The sequence below is a fragment of the Chiloscyllium punctatum genome, chromosome 5, assembly GCF_047496795.1.
Source record: "Chiloscyllium punctatum isolate Juve2018m chromosome 5, sChiPun1.3, whole genome shotgun sequence".
NCBI classification, from domain to species: domain Eukaryota; kingdom Metazoa; phylum Chordata; class Chondrichthyes; order Orectolobiformes; family Hemiscylliidae; genus Chiloscyllium; species Chiloscyllium punctatum.
Window position 1 is genome coordinate 33,820,534 of NC_092743.1, and position 17,428 is coordinate 33,837,961.

At 39.7% G+C, this 17,428-nt stretch overlaps 1 protein-coding gene across 1 annotated transcript in view; it reads right to left on the reverse strand.

Annotated features, from left to right (window-relative positions):
* The window catches only part of zc3h3 (zinc finger CCCH-type containing 3), a 278,128-nt gene that overhangs the window by 96,843 nt on the left and 163,857 nt on the right, over positions 1-17,428 (reverse strand). The window contains exon 6 of the mRNA XM_072570014.1: positions 1,237-1,321. Coding sequence (XP_072426115.1) covers positions 1,237-1,321 — 85 coding nt within the window. The remainder of the gene's footprint in view (positions 1-1,236; positions 1,322-17,428) is intronic.

Genomic DNA, 17,428 nt, shown 5'->3' on the forward strand with positions numbered 1-17,428 from the left:
ACCCGTTTCTTAAACATGATTTGGCTATAACATGAACTGTGGACCTTAATTTTATAAAGCAAACTCCTATTCGCTGTTATGCAATTCCCATCCCTGGCACTTGGTGTAATGGTGTGCAGAGGACTGGACTCAGTGTTGGCATCACATGGTCAGTCGGCTCGCTTGCTTTCTGGTGAAGAGCTTCGTGAAAGATACAGTGCTGTAGTCAGTGATTTTAATGTTAAATTTGCTGTATTATTTCATTAAAATAATTCATGAAATTACTTAGACTATGTTACCATTTGTGTTAGGCTAACTACTACTTTTCTTTCAATTTTTATTGGTATTTTTGGTTGTTCATCCCAACCCTGTTTTTCCCATAGGCCCCATTAGTTTTATTGCATGATTTTCTATAACACAGCATCGCACAGGAATGCAACTACTGTATTATAGGAGAACTACCTGTATAGTGAATGGAAAATGTTAGCTATTGTTAAATACGCTTAACTTATTAACCAGAATACTTAATGCTCCAAATCTAGACTTACCTCACCCATCATGCATTGGCAGTATAACATGTCAAGAGTGCAATGCAGGTTTATCCTCCTCCTCCTCCTCATCCTCCTCCTCATCATCATCATCACAGCCAAAATTGTTAGCCTTCTCATCAATGATATCGAGCTATCCTTAATCATCCAATCTCTGCTGCTGACCAATCAGCAGCAGGAATCTTAATTTAACCAATGCACTACAAATACTATAGACTAAAGAATGAGCAGCCTGAACCAGCTCCACTTCCATGTTTTCTGAAATATTAAACTACTTTCGCCTGTTTCAATCAATTCTCAGGAAGCGGGATGATGCTGCTGCCCAAAATGTCAAAGTTTATCAGCTCCTGAAAGGAACTCTTTTAAGATAGTAGGTATTCTCTTTTCATAGTAAAAGTAATGGTCTTACTCAAACTGGCTTGTCAACATCTTACAAAATGTGGGCTACAAGTTACATCTGCATGTAGGTTTGCCTTTTCAGTCACTGTGATACAAGAAGCAATGCAGACAAGGTTACTCTCTCTTGGGACTGCCTTTCACACAATTGTCATTCAGGCATGATTGATTAATGTACAATCTTCACAGACAGTACATAGAGCAAGACTCAGCCTCTAAATTATACACTTCAAATTAATCTTCAAGTTGTGAAAATCTGTAAAATATAATGAGACTAATTTAATATAAATCAGATCAATAAAGAAATACTGACCTTGCAATATGCCGATGAGCTACTGCCTTGGTCAGACTGCTGGGCACGTAGATACCACTGCTATTGAAATCACCTTCTAATCTGACTGTTGAGAAGACAAAAGAAAACGTCAGACTCCTTTAGTCTATTTTTCATTTCATCATTTAAATTCTTAAATACAAAGTTGTAATTGAACTATCAATCCTTCATTGTATTGTCTTTTCCATTATTGAATATGCTGAGTAACATGCATGTAGTTCGCTTGTATTTCCTCAAATACTAAATGGTATATGTCTTAATTAGGCTGTATAAGGCTGATTATGAATTTTACACATGCTGATAATACCACCAATCCTGATCCCAAGACCAGAGTTTTCCAAACTTTATTCTCAAATCTGTTCCTTCTCTGTACAGAAAAAGGATTGTGGAAGGCATAGAGAATTCAACGGAACCTTCCTGTGGATGTAGACAAATTACACTACCAAAGTCAGATGCACATCTGCTAGTGCAGAACATATTTAGCTGATTGAATATTTTTACAATGCGGGCCAACAAGGCTGGCATTTGTTAGCACTGAAACTTTAACTTGATTGATTGGGAAGTACTATACAAAATAGAACTAAAAAATGTCATATGGAATGCATTCCTTTTAACTGATCGGAAGTGCAGAATCAGAAAAATACCAACCAGCCAGTCAACATGATAGATCCTTCCCTGGTGTTATTATGATTACTTACTTGTATATTCTACAGTTCCATCCTAGCTTCTTTTCTGTTCTTCAGATTTATGCAACTTCTTCAAAATAACATCCATAAGCAGCTTCCACATGAATTCACATATTGCCCAATCAATGTGCCATTGCCCTGCTAATGTTTTCACAACGCCAGCATTTTCTGTTTTATGATTGCCAATGTTATTTCTCTTCATTATTCTCTTCTGAGACTGATTTTTATTTATTGAGAGATGAAAATCAAGGATACAACTATCAAGGAAAACAAAACAAGAATTTGAATGCCATTTCTGTCCAAGGCTGACTGAATGAAAATAATGGCTTCCCAAACTATCACTTTAAAATCAGTTTGGTTCAGTTCCAGCATGGGAGCAACTGATTTATCTGTAATCCTGCTTTACAATTGAGTCTGTTTTATACATGCCTATTCTTTCCATTTCCAAATGCCCTGCTTGCCACATACAACTCTATATTATCATAGAGCCATAGAAGTCTACTGCACAGAAAAAGACTCTTCGGTCCCAAAGGACTAAGTTGCTCAAAAATAACCATTTAACCATTCTAATCCTATTTTCAGCACTTGGCCCATAACTTCGTATGCCTTGGCATTGCAAGTGCACATCTAAATATATGAGGAATTCTGCCTCGACCACCCTTACTGCGAATGGGTTCCAGATTCCCAGCACCTTTGGAGTGAAAAAGGTTTCTTCACATCACCCCTAAACCTCCTGCAATTTATGCTAAATCTACGTCCCTCTAGTTATTGATCGTTCCTCCAAAGGAAAAGTTTCATCCTGTCTCCCCTGTCTGTGTCTCTCCATTTTGTTTATTTGGCTCAGTTTGTCTGGTTTACAGGATAAATTGAAGTCTAGGTCTGCAGGCCCAACATAGAATATAGAAAAGTACAGCACAGAACAGGCCCTTCCGCCCACGATGTTGTGCCAAGAATTAATCCTGACGTAAAATAAAATAACCTAACCTATGCACCCCTCAATTCACTGCTGTCCATGTGCATGTCCAGCAGTCGCTTAAATGTCCCTAATGACTCTGCTTCCACCACCACCGCTGGTGGCAACACATTCCATGCATTCACAACTCTCTGCGTAAAGAACCTACCTCTGATGTCCCCTTTGTACCTGTCTCTTAATATCTTAAACTATGACCCCTCGTGCCAGTCAATCCTGCCCTGGGGAAAAGTCTCTGGTTACAGAAAACAATGACATCACAGGAAAGGTGCAAGTTCACTGTTGGTAGCAGCTACTAATTTGACTATTAATGGCTATTTTCAGATTGAAGACAAAAGGGAGAATATCTACAGGTTACAAACTAAAAGACCAATAGGAAATTTTCAAAACTTAAATTAAGATCTAAGATTTGCCCATTACTTTTTCTGCCCAGTTGCTTTCATTTCTCCCTTCTCCTCCTACCCCATCTTTTGCATATATATCAAATTGGTCCTAGCCACAAGCAGTTCTGAAGAAGGGTCACTGCACCCAAAACATGAATTCTGCTTTCTCTCCACAGATGCTGCCAGACCTACTGAATGTTTCCAGCATTTTCTGGTTTTGTTTCTTCACAGGTAGCCAGAGTGGTAAAGGCGGCATTTGGTTTGAGCAATGAAGGCAAGCCATTAAGTTGAGACATCATGTTACAATTATACAGGATGTTGGTGAGGCCACTTTGAGTACTGTGTACAGTTCTGGTCACTCTGCTATAAGAAAAATATTATTAAATTGGAGCAGGTGCAGAATGATTTACAAGGATGTTACTGGGACTGGAGAATTTGAGTTGTAAGAAGACGCTGGATAAGCTTTTTTCACAGGAGCATACAAGATAGAGGAGTGACAATATAGAGCATTAAAAAAAATCATGGGGGGTACAGAGTTGGGGAATTCAGAAGTAGAGCCCATAATTTTAAGATGAAAGGAGAAAGATTTACAGGGGACCTGAGGGGCAATTTTTTCCATATAGTGTGTGGTTTGGGTGTGGAATGAACTGCCAGAGGAAGTTTTCAATGCAAGTTCAGTTGCAACATGTAAAAGACAATTGGACAGGTACATAAAATGGAAAGGTTTAGACGGATATGGGTCAAACACAGGCAAATGGGTCTAGTTTAGTTTGGGAAACTTGGTCAGCATGGATCAAAAAGTCTGTACCCATACTGTATGACTCTATCTGCAGTTCTCTGTGGATGTTTTAAAAAAAAAGACCCTGATGGAAGTTGTGTCCAGGCCTCCTAGCAGTAATCAGATGTGGGGAAGAAAATAAATCAGGTGTTTGAAAAGGCATGTATGAAAGAGACTATTACAATGGTGTTGACTTCAATATGCAGGTTGGTAAGGAAAATGAAGTTGGTAACAGATCTCAAGAAAAGGAATTCACAGAATGTATACGAGATGGATTTTGTAAGGAAGGCAGAAACAGGAAATCATAGGCCGGTTAGCGTGACCCCAATCATTGGTATGATTTTAGAGTCCATTATTAAGGATGAGGTTACAGAATATTTGGAACTGCGTGGTAAAATACAGCTGAGTCAGCACAGCTTCATGAAGGGAAGGTCATAGAGACATACAGCTATACAGCAAGGAAACAAATCCATTGGTCCAACTCGTCCATGTCGATCAGATTAAAGTAATAGGTCTGATTAGATAGCATTTGGCCCCTATCTCGACAAACCCTTCCTATTCATATACCCATCCAGATGTCTTTTAAATTATATAATTGTACCAGCCTCCACCAATTCTGCTGGCAGGTCAATCCATACACACACCACCCTCTACATTAAAAAATTACCCCTTGGATCCCTTTTAAATCTTTCCCCTCTCGCCCTAAACCTATGCTCTCTAGTTCTGGACTCCCCCATTCTAGGGAGAAGACCTAGTCTATTTACCCTAACCATGCCCCTCGTGATTTTACAAACCTCTGTAAGGTCACCTCTCAGCCTTCGTTGCTCCAGGGAAAACAGCCCCAGTCTATTCAGCACAAATCCTCCAACCTGGCACCAATTTTTGTAAATCTTTTCTGAACCTTTTCAAGTTTCACAACATCCTTCCAATAGCAGGGAGTCCAGAATTACACATAGTATTGCATTAGTGGTCTAACCAATGTTCTATACAGCTGCAACATGCCATCCTAAATCCTATATTCAGTGCACTGAACAATAAAGGCAAGCATACCAAATGCCTTCTTCACTATCTTACCCATCTGTGACTCCACCTTCAAGGAACTATGAACCTGCACTCCAAGATCTCTTTGTTCAGCAACACTCCCCAGGACCTTACTATTAAGTGCATAAGTCCTGCCCTGATTTGTGTTTCCAAAATGCAGCACCTCACATTTATCTAAATTAAACTCCAATTGCCACTCCTCAGCCCATTGGCCTATCTGATCAAGATCCCATTGTACTCAGGTAACATCACTGTCCACTACACCTCCAATTTTGGTGTCATCTGCAAACTAAATAACCAAACCTCCTATGTTCAATTTCCAAAGCAGTGGATCCAGCAGCAATTGTTGTGGCACACTGCTGGTCACAGGTCTCCAGTCTGAAAAGCAACCATCCATCACAACCCTCTCTCTTCTACCTTTGAGACAGTTCTGTATCCAAATATCTCGTTCTCCCTCTATTCTACGTGATCTAACCTTGCTAACCAGTCCACCATGAGGAACTTTGCTGAATGCCTTATTGAAGTCCATATAGGTCACATCCAATGCATGTAAATACATGCATTTCAAATACATGTAAATCCTGTCCCTCAGGATTCCCTCTAACAACTTGCCCACCACCAATGTCAGGCTCACCGGTCTATAGTTCTCTGGCTTTTCCTTATCACCTTTCTTAAATAGTGATATCACATTAGTGACAAGGTGGCTTAGTGGTTAGCACTGCTGTCTCACAGCGCCAGAGACTTGGGTTTGATTCCCACCTTGGGCAACTGTCTGTGTGGAGTTTGCACATTCTCCCAGCGTCTGCGGGTGCTCTGGTTTCCTCCCACAATCCAAAGATGTGCAGGTCAGATGAATTGGTCATGATAAATTGTCCATAGTGTTAGGTGCATTAGTCAGAGGGAAATGGGTGGGTTACTGTTTGGAGGGTTGGTGTGGACTTGTTGGGCCAAATGGCCTGTTTCCACACTGCAGGGAATCTAATCTATTCACATTGTACATTAACGATCTGGAATTGTGGATATTGTTGCTAAGTTTGCAGATGACACAACGATAGATAGTGTTGTGTAAGTGGGGAAGCTGCAGAAGAACTTGGGCATGCTAGAAAGAGTGGGCAAAAATGTCAATGATGAAACATAATGTGAGAAAGTGCAATGTTATGCATTTTGGTAGGAAGAGTAGAGACGTAAACTGTTTTCTAAATGGGGCAAGTCTTCAGGAATCTAAAGCACCAAGGGACTTAAGAGTCCAAGTTCATGGTTCTCTTAAGGTTAACCTGCAGGTTCAGTTAGCAATTAGGAAGGCAAATTCAATGTTAGCAATCATTTTAAGAGGGTGAGAATACAAGAGCAGAGATTTACTGCTGAGGCTGTAATACACTCTGGTCAGACCACTCAGAACCTCCCCTCTGTTGATGCCAATTTTCTTAAGTGTATCACAGTCCCTCACAATGACTTTTATACCCACATCGCTTCCCACTTATTTATTTAGAACTCTACCTCTTCTCTAGTACATATTACACTATGATCCGTTATGAGCTCTACTCTTTCCCCCTACTTATAGAGTCATAAAAACATACAGCACGGAAATAGATCTATCAGCCCAAAACATCCATGCCAACAAGGTTTCCTAAACTGAATTCGTCTCATTTTCCTGTGTTCGGTCCATAGCCCTCTAAACCTTTCCTTTCCATGTACCTGTTCATATATCTTCTAAATGTTGTAATTGTACCTGCCTCCACCACCACCTCTGGCAGCTCGATCCATACATGCACCACCTTGTGTAAAAAAGATGCCCCTCCGGTTCCATTTCAATCTTTCCCCTTTTATCTTCAATCTATACCCTCTATCTTGGGAAGATTATTTATGTTCCTTCTGATTTTATAAATCTTTGTATGATCACCTCTCAGCCCCTTATGCTTTAGGGCGAAAAAGTCCCAGCCCATCCAGCCTCTTCTTAGAAGTCAAACTCCAGTCTTGGTAACATCCTTATAAATCGTGTTTGCACCTTTTCCAGTTTAATAACATCCTTCTTGTAGGAGGGTGGCCAGAACTGTAGACAGTAACCCAAACATGGCCTTACAGCAGGAACATTATGTCTTAACTGCTGTACAAAATGCTCTGACTGATAAAGGCAACAACAGTTCTGAAGAAGGGGGTCACCAGACCCGAAACATTAACTTTTATTTCTCTTCACTGATGCTGCCAGACATGCTGTGCTTTTCCAGCAATTCCTGTTTTTGCTGGCAAACCTCTTCTTCACCTCTTTGTCTATTTGTGATGCCACTTTCAAGAAACTATGTATCTGCATCCCTCAGTCTCTCTCTGCTTGATAACACTCCCCGGGGCCTGCTATTAACTGTCTTAGTCCTGCTCTGGTTTATCTTGCCAAAATGCAACACCTCGCATCTATCTAAATTCTATTCTATTCTATTCTATTCTATCTGCCATACCTCGGCCCAGTTGATCAAGATCGCATTGTACTTTTAGACAATCTTTTTCACTCTCCTCTATACTACCACTTTTGGCGATATTCTCAAACTTACTAACCACGTTTCAATGTTCTCATCCAAATTGTTTATATCAATGACAAACAACAGTGGACTCAGCATCTTGCGGCACACTGCTTAGTCACGAGCCTCCAGACCGAACAGCCCTCTACCACTACCCTCTGTTTCCCAATGTCAAGTTTCCTATTACCATAGTGAACCTTGTTCAAAGGCCTTGCTTAAGTCAATGTAGACAACATCTAACTCTCTGCCTTCATCCATCTTCTTGGTCACCTCTTCAAAGAACACAATGAAGTTTGTGAGACACGATTTCCCATGCACAAAGCCCTGGTGACTAGTCCTACTCAGTCCTTGCCTTTCCAACATCTTACCCACCACTGACGGCAGGTTCACTGATCTGCAGCTCCCTGGTTTTTCCTTGCAGCCTTTATTATTTAATGGCACAACATTAGCCACCTTCCAATCTTCTGGCACCTCACCTGTGCCTATCAATGATACAAATACCTCTGCTAGGGACCCTGCAATTGTCCCCTAGCTTCCCATAATGTCATGGAATACACCTGATCAGATCCCAGAGATTAGTTTACCTTTAATGTATCTGTAAAACAACTCTGGAGTTTCCTTTATTTTACTTACCATTTTTCATTCATGCCCCTTTTTAACCTCTCCTAATTTTCTTTCTAAGTTTTCCTTTACACATTATGTATTCCTTTATGGCTCCTGCTTTTCTGACCCCTCTGCATTTGCCATAAGCCTCCCTTTTCCTTTTTACCGAATCCTGTCTAGCCTTTGATTTTGAGGATTTACTGCATTTGTTCAACGTACCCATTGACTTTATGGGAACATGCAGCACTATATTCTTCCTATTTCCTTCTTGAATGTATCCTACTGCTCTGATACAGATTTATCTAAATAGTATCTGCTTCCAGTTCTTTCTAACCAAATTAGATCTGATCTTTTTACAAAATCAGCCTTCCTCCAGTTGAGAATTTTGATTTCAGACTCCTTATCTTTCTTCATAACAACCTTGGATCTAACAGAGTTATGATCGCTGTCTGCAATATGCTTCCCCACTAATAATTCAATCACTTGCCTGGTTTCATTATTGAAAATTAAATGCTGGACTGCCCCCAATTCTTGTAAGGCCTACTATGTACTGGCTTTAAAAGCTTTCCTGTATACATTTTAAGAATTCCACTCCTTCTAACCAGTTCACATCATGACTACCCCAATTAATGTTTGGAAGTTAAAATCCCTTACTATCACTACCCTATTACTTTTGCACTTTTCTAAATTTACCTAGGTATCCACTCTATTTCTTTTGAATTGTTAAGGAGTATATAGTACACTTCCAGCAATATTATTGCTCCTTTTCGATTTTTAGGTTTTATCCATAGAGCTTCATTTGAGGGACCTTCTTGGCGGTCATTCCTCCTTCCTGTTGTAATTGATTCTCTAATCAATAGAGCAACACCTCCTCCTGTTTTACCTCCTCCTCTGTCTTACCAGAAGACCCTCCATTATGGAATGTTGAGATGTAAATCCTGATGAAGGATCCTGCCTGAAACATCGACTCTCTTGCTGGATGTGGAAGCTTTGGAAGGGGTTCAGAGGAGATTTACTAGGATGTTGCCTGGTTTGGAAGGAAAATCTTATGAGGAAAGGCTGGGGGTCTTGAGGCTGTTTTCGTTAGAGAGAAAAAGGTTGAGAGGTGACTTAATTGACACATACAAGATAATCAGAGCTTTAGATAAGATGGACAGTGAGAGCCTTTTCCCTCGGATGGTGATGGCTAGCATGAGGGGTCATAGCTTTAAGTTGACTGGTGATAGATATAGGACAGATGTCAGAGGTAGTTTCTTTATTCAGAGTAGTAGAGGTGTGGAACACACTACCTGCAACAGTAGTACACTTGCCAACTTTATGGGCATTTAAATAGTCACTGGATAAACATATGGATGAAAATGGAATAGTATAGGATACATAGGCTTCAGATTGGTTCCACAGGTCGGCGCAACACTGAGGGCCGAAGGGCCTGTTCTGTGCTGTAAGGTTCTATGTTCTATGTTCCTCTGATGCTGCTTCAGTTGCTGTGTTTTTTTCAGCTCTCCATTTTATCAACTCTGACTTTCCAGCATCCGCAGTCTTAACTACCTCAGAAATGTCAATCCTGCCTCTGTCTTAACCACATTTCAATGATAACAATGACATCATGTTTTAGTTTGTGCCCTCAACTCATCTGTCTTGTTTGTCAGACTCCTTGCATTAAATTATCTCCTCACCAAACACCTTTGTGCCTTAACTTGTCTCTAATTCCTACGCTCTTTTTTGATTCAATATCTGTATCTTCCAATTGTGGCCATTCATCTCCCGTGCTAAACATTCTCTCAAGATTTTATCACCCTATCAAGTTAGTTTAATCTAAGAGTAAAGTTGTCATCATGCAAAGGCCCATAGGACTGCTCTCTCAAGAGTGCAAAGACTGGGATTTTTTTTTAAGATTCCAAAACATTAGGAAATGGAACTTAGTTCTGAAAAGTGTGAGGTACTGCATTTGGGACAACTAAAAAGAATAGGGAGCACAATATAAATCATGGGAGTACGATCCTAGGAAGTACAGGGGATCAGAGGAAGCATAGTATACATGCCCACAAAACGGGACAGGTAGATAATGTGGTTAAGAAAGCATATGGGATACTTGTTTTTATTAGTCAAAGCACTGAATACAAGAACATAGAGGTTATGATGTATCTGTATATGATATTAGACTACAGCTGGAGGACTATATTTGGTCACCACACGATAGGAAGGATGTAATTGCTCTAGAGAGGGTACACAGGAAATTCAGCAGAAATTTGAATGAGTTGGAGTGTTTCAGTTATGAAGACAGACTAGGTAGGTTAAGGTTGTTTTCTTTGGAGCAGAGAAGGCTGCGGGAGCAAATGATTGACATGTTCAAAAGTTTGAGAGACATAAAGAGAATAGATAGGAAAAGCAAAATTCACTTATTGGAGGGATTAATAAACATAGGGCGCAGGTTTAAGGTAAAGGGCAGAAGGTTTAGAGGGATTTTAAGAAAGATGTTTTTCACCCAGAGGGTAGAAGATATCTGGAACTCACTACCTGAAAGCATTATTTAGGTGAACATCTGAACAGCAAACAAGGATACAGGTAAAGTGCTGGAAATGGGTGCAAAGTAGACAGATGTTTGATGATTAGTGTGGACACAATGGGCCGAAGGGAGCTCTTTCTTTACTGTAAAACTCTACAAGTGCAAACTGCAAAAATATCATGGAAAAACCTGTTACAGGCAAACAACAAAACAAAAAGGGAGAAACCACGCTACCCTTTGTCATCTGTTCATAAGAGGTTACATTTCCCTTTCTAATAGCATTCACTCCACGTGCACTACGTGGAATAGCTCATATTTCACACAAATCACAGGGCAAAAGGACTCTGTAAGCAATAGAAATTGACTTTAATTACAAGACAACCTGTCTACATCACAAACTGAAAGAGTACAATTTAATTGCAGAATGCTTGGTTGACTAGAGATATCAATAGCATAGATCATGTCAACCTTGTTCCCCATCTGTTCACTTATGAGTAAGTGCTTATTTCAACTAATTCAGGTATATTTTATACACTCAGACATTGAGAAACTGTCACAGAAGCCAAAGAAGGCACAATGCACAGAACAAACATGATAAAGAAATTAAATGGAATATTAGGGGAAGGGGCCAACACAGGAACCTGACTAGCATGCCTCTTCATTCATTGAGAGTTTCTCCTTTTTCTCAAAACGTACATTACCTGAACAACTCAGTCAGATTAAATGGCTATTAATTTATTTGAAACAATATACCAATGAATTTTAAATATATAATACACAAGTATTTTGTTAGGATTACAGCTAAATAACTTAATTAGCTTCAAAACATACACAAGTTAGAAATTGAAAAAAGGCTGTTCACCCAACAAAAATATGCCAATGTTTGCTCACTAAACAAGCAAACAGTCAAAATCACAAGCATCCAACCTGTTTTCATATCCTTTTGCCAAACATCCTAAGTTGAACTTGACTGCTTGTATGTTTTCGGTTTCAACTATTGCATCTGAAATTATATCCTACAGCCTATACATTTGCTACCAGCTTCTAAAACTCTTATCACACCTGTCCCAATGTTTAATTATTTTAAAAGCTAGTACCATGCAATCTCCTGCAGCAGTGCTGAATCTGGTTCTGGGGAAAGAAGTTGGACAAGTATTCAATGTGGTGAGGGGTCAATCTCAAGACAGCATCGTTTTAGGGTAAGGGGCAGGAGATTCAGCGAGCATCTTTTCACTCAGCAGGTGGTGAGAATCTGAAATATGCTCCCAGGAATGGTAATGGAGGCTGGAAACCTTATAACTGTTAAAACATATCCGAATGATAACTTGAAATATCATAACATTCACCATAAAATAGTACCACAGAGTCCAGTATCGTGTCACCAAGTCATCCTCCATTAACACGTGGAGACTCCTTGCCACTGATCCAGCTCCCTCAGACAAGTTGAGTGAACCGAACCCCTGACACTTCTGTTTATTAATTTTTCCTTTTTTCTCTTTGACATTCCTGTTTTTTTAAAAATAGCCCCAAACTACCGCCTAACTGTGGTCGTGCTTTTATTTTCCCCAGCACCCATGCTGTGTGCGTGTAGGTGTGAGACATGGTGAAAGACACAAGGTGTACAAATCTTTATTCAATTTCCATCACCAAGAAGAAAGGAAACACCCAAGTGGCCAGTGACAAGCAGTGCCCTTCTCAGAGGGCAATGCTGCGTGATCAAACAGTGAAAGGGAGGGCAGGGATGAAATCAAAATAGAGTTGGAGGGGGAAATAAAACACTCTACACCTTGTGGTGCCCACCTCTCCCTGAACAGCTTAAGGGTGTTGGTGGACACTGTGTGCGCCTTCTCCAGAGACACCTGGGCTGACACTCCTGTTTATATCTGTCAGCCAGGACTCCCTGATTGGAACAGATTAACAGCCCCAGTCAGGGAGCTCATATCCTATGAGATCTACCTGGCTAACCTCATTACAATCATACACAAGGATATGGGACAAGTGCAGGAAAGTGGGATTCGCACACTTGTATTGGTTATTTTGGTGCAGACTTGATGGGTTGAAGCGCCCATCCTGCTTTATATGAATTTATGGATCAATAATCTATATTTCTTTCATTCTTCTTTCACATTTGTATTTCCTTATTCTGGACATCCTATTGAATCCACATTGTAACATTCCTAAAGTCTTAATCCCTGTCCTAAAGGATGAAGCCCAGTACTATATAAGTAGTGAGGTGTAAAGATCTTACAAAGGATCATTAGTATCTGACATTTTCTTGTATGACTTGTAATAAAATCTAAAATTTAATTCGATTTCTTTTTAAAGTGCCTGCTCTACTACAGGTGATGTATCCAATGTCTCTCTGACCCTTGAACCCCAAATCACTCTGCTCTTGTACAGTATGATTACTGCTTTTATCCCAATCTCACCAAAATTTTACAGGCCACAAATTACATCTTTGAAGTTTTAACCTTTGTTCACTTTATACCAATAACTTGTTGCAAACTTCTTTTATATTTGCAAACACATGCTAAATCCTATTTTGGCCTCCTTGGCAAATTTGAAAATTAATCTCTTTGGGTCTATATCTAAACTATGGATATGTTGAAATGGTCCTAAATCTCATCCACTACATAATTCCATACAATCTGAAAAAAAATGGGCTTAATCAGATTATTTTCCCCCCTTCTAAGCATTTTTTAAAAAATCTAATGGGATACGCCATGCTAAGTGCTTGCTTACATGCAGCAACTTCAAAATCACATAACCCTACAGTTCCCCCATCTGTGACTTCCTCACACTGTTCTGAAGTTTATCAAGAATGATCACCACTTTTGAAATCTTTTCTAACTACTTCCACTTTTCTTTCCTATTTAAAGATGCGGCAACACCATTATAACTAACTTTAAAACAATTTTATGCTCTTTGAAAAATTACTTCTTTTCACATATTTCTATTCTATAAATAGCCCCAAACTTGATGCAAATGCTGTCCAATTGATGTTAGCTCCATGATCCAAGCTAAAATTAGTTTGAGCATGCATTGTTTCCTTCTCCTCTTGCGTTTCTCTTCAATGTTAGCTGATTCTGGTAAGTTTTGATTTTTTTCCAGGCATCCCTTTTGATTAACGATTCCTGCTTAACTCTTTTGATAAACATTCTCAGTTCACTCAGAGGCCATATGTCACCATTCTGTCCCATAGCCATTGACAGGAGTCCACCTTCCTGACATCATAATTTCAGCCTTAGATTGACTGCCCTTCATCATCTTATTACAGTGCATAGTTAAAAAAGGAATCATGCTAACCAGCTGCAAAGCCCTAATCTAAAATAATTTGGCAGGACTTCACACCTTTTTTTAAACTTGCATGAATAGCTCCCACGTAGATCAAGATAGCTGGCTGTTTAAAACTCCCATATCACAGTCATAACATAGCATTGTCTCACAGTCTGAAGAAGTCAACGGACTCAAAACATGAACTCTGCTTTCTCTCTACAGATGCTGCTAGATCTGCTGAGTTATCCCAGCAATTTCTGTTTTTGTTTCTGATTTCTAGTATCTGCAGTTATTTGGTATTTCTTAATTGTCTCCGGTTTGATCTACTTTACATTTCTTACATGTACCAGCTGGTCTTTATAGCGCCTCTTTCTTACTTTGCACCTAATTCCTTCCCACAGCAAATTTTAATAAGTCATTAATTTCAGTCTGTTCATACTTTATACTTCTATTTTAATGCTGATCAACAACCTTATCTCTAAATATCCTATCTGGCCACCTCAACCAGGTTACTAGATTATAATTTATAATGGAAGCCACCATTCTCTACACACAAATGCTGCCTGAGCTACTTGACCAGATTAAAGCATACTACTTGACCAAGAGGATTGGTCATTCTATTGCATATATGTATAATGCAGGAGTCCTGAGACTATGTTATTATTTAATAACGAACTAGGAGATTTGGGTGTGGTGTGAGGTGAGGAGATATGATGTTGTGAAGTGGGAAATAGGCTTCGGAGGTGGCTCAGGGGTAAGCACTCTGGCTGTTCCTAAAATTATAGAGTGATATAGTAAAGCAGAAGGTCATTCTGCCCAGCACATAAGGCCTCTGAGAGGAAGTAGCTGCCATCTAATCATTTCCACGTCTCTACTTCCTCATAGTCCTGTAAAGTTTGTTTTGCAAGTGTTTACACAATTCTGTTTTGAAAGTACTTAACTATGAAAAGCAGTAACAAATGTGATCAAGAAGTGCAGTGCTTTTAACACTTGGTAAACAAAATCATCCATGTTAACCTATGAGGGGAATTATATCTGATGTTCTTATGCATAATTACATTAAGGATGTGAATAGACAACCAGGGTAACTTGTGACTTTCGTGACTCACCTGGCTTATCTCTCAGCTCACCATCTCTCCTATCTCACCTACCATTTCCACAATAAAGCCATATTGAGCATACAGAACCTTGACTCAGTTGCAGCACTTATTTCTGATTCAGAAGCTAGTGAGACCTTGTTCAATATCAGCCCTTTAGTCCAAAATTGAAGCTGATCTTTCAATGCATAAATGAGGAAGCACTGTCAAAGATGTTTCCCATTTCCTGAGGTTTTACAATTGGAAAGGCATCGGTCTGAAGCTATAGAAGCCTTAGTAGAATTGGTAACTCTTTGAATGTCTTGCTTGATAATCTTCCTTCAACTAACTTGTCACAAGAAGTTGAATCTACAGCTATTTCTACAGTTATTGGAACTTGACTGATGCAGCACCACTGCCATACTTACCTAGCAAGCCTCTGCAAAAGTAACTTGTGTGAAGAATTCTCAAGATATTTTCAACTGTGAGATAAGATGCTACAAAAATCCGATTCAAGACCAGACACAAGTGTCCAGTGATGGTGTCCACGCATCTTGTATATTTTAGACTCAGTAATTTTAATGGAATTTTAAAAAGAAATCAGAAATTTAATTATACAAACCTGGAGTGAGGATGGGGAGAGGTTAGTTGATCTCTTTCTCCTCATTTTATTTTAGAAACATAATGCTAGTTGCAATAATCATTTGTTAAAATCAAGTAACATCAAATTTCTTGAGGGGATCGTCTTGGTTATACCACTGTGGAACGCATGGTTGAGCTTGAAGGGGTAAATATGACACCAGGATTTAATACAAGTTATGTTGACTGCCTCAAAAACTATGGCTCTGAAACTGCTATTATGATTATTTGACAGCGTCAGGAATGGTTACTAATGCAAAAAAAAATCAATCACAACATTACAATACAGTGATTAAGGGAAACACTACACTGCTATAGTTTTTCAGGAGTGAGTATGCCTTCAGACTCCCTTGGCCATTAAACAACTTTGTTCTGAGGTCTGTTTAACTACTTTCATGTGTGTCCAACACAGTTTCTTCCTTATATCTGGTCTCATGCAACAATAATAAAGCCAAAGATATAGCTGCTACATGTCAGAAGATCGATGATCAACTTTTACAAATCCAGAAGATTTACCCTTGAAACCGTTGCAGGATGCACACTATCAGCTGGACAAAGTGATAATTGAATGAAAAGCATGTTAATCACAAAGCTTCATTCTCTTGCACGGTCTGTGCTAAATATTCCAAACTTGGAGAAAGACCATGAAAAAGAAATTTTATACAAGGTTTATCAGTGCCAATCATGATTCTTGAACCTATTATTATGAACCTCTGTTACTGTGGTTTTGTGACAGTGGGAAGTAGACCTGCCCCTGAGTTACACACCCAGTTCTTGATGGTCAAAAAGTTCATAATGCAACAAACAGGGTGATTATCAACTTGTAAATCCTTGGAACATGTGCCAAAAGCAGGCAGTAAGGGCAGAAGAGATTCCTAGTTCACTGTGTGATGGAAAGAAAATTGGAGTCCACTATGTCCACTTGACTTTGAGAAATGCATGATACAGACATGAAGCTCTTGGAGTTAATTCTGTCTTGCTGTTGGGTGAAACTCAGCTGTGATGCCAGTTGCAATTCTATAATTGGCCCCAATCATTTCAATAAACGATTCAGCTGAGATCCTGACGACTTTTCATACTCCAGAAGTTCTCACTGATTTGCGTTGCAGTCACTGGTAGAATTCCTGGAATCAACACTTCTGCTGTTTAGCTGTCAGGATCTTTTCCACAGAGTCATATAGATGTGCAGCATGGAAACAGACCGTTCAGTCCAACTCGTCCATGCTGACCAGATATCCTAACCTAATCTAGTCCCATTTGCCAGCACTTGGCCCAAATCCATCTGAACCCTTCCTATTCCTATTCCCATCTAGATTCCATTTTAAATGTTGCAATTGTACTAGCCTCCACCACTTCCTCTGGCAGCACATTCCATATACGCACCACCCTGTGTGTGAAAAAGTTGCCCCTTAGGTCCCTTTGATATCTTTCCCCTCTCACCCTAAACCTATGCCCTCTAGTTCTGGACTCACCCAGCAATGGGAAAAGACTTTCTCTATTTGTCCTATCCATGCCCCTCGTGATTTTATAAGGCTCTAGAAGGTCATCCCTCAGCCTCCAAAGCTCCAGAGAAAACAGCCCCAGCCTATTCAGTATCTCAGTGTAGCTCAAATCCTCCAACCCTGCCAACAGCCTTGTAAATCTTTTCTGAACCCTTTCAAACTTCACAACATCCTTCCAATTGGAAGACCAGAATTGCTCACAAT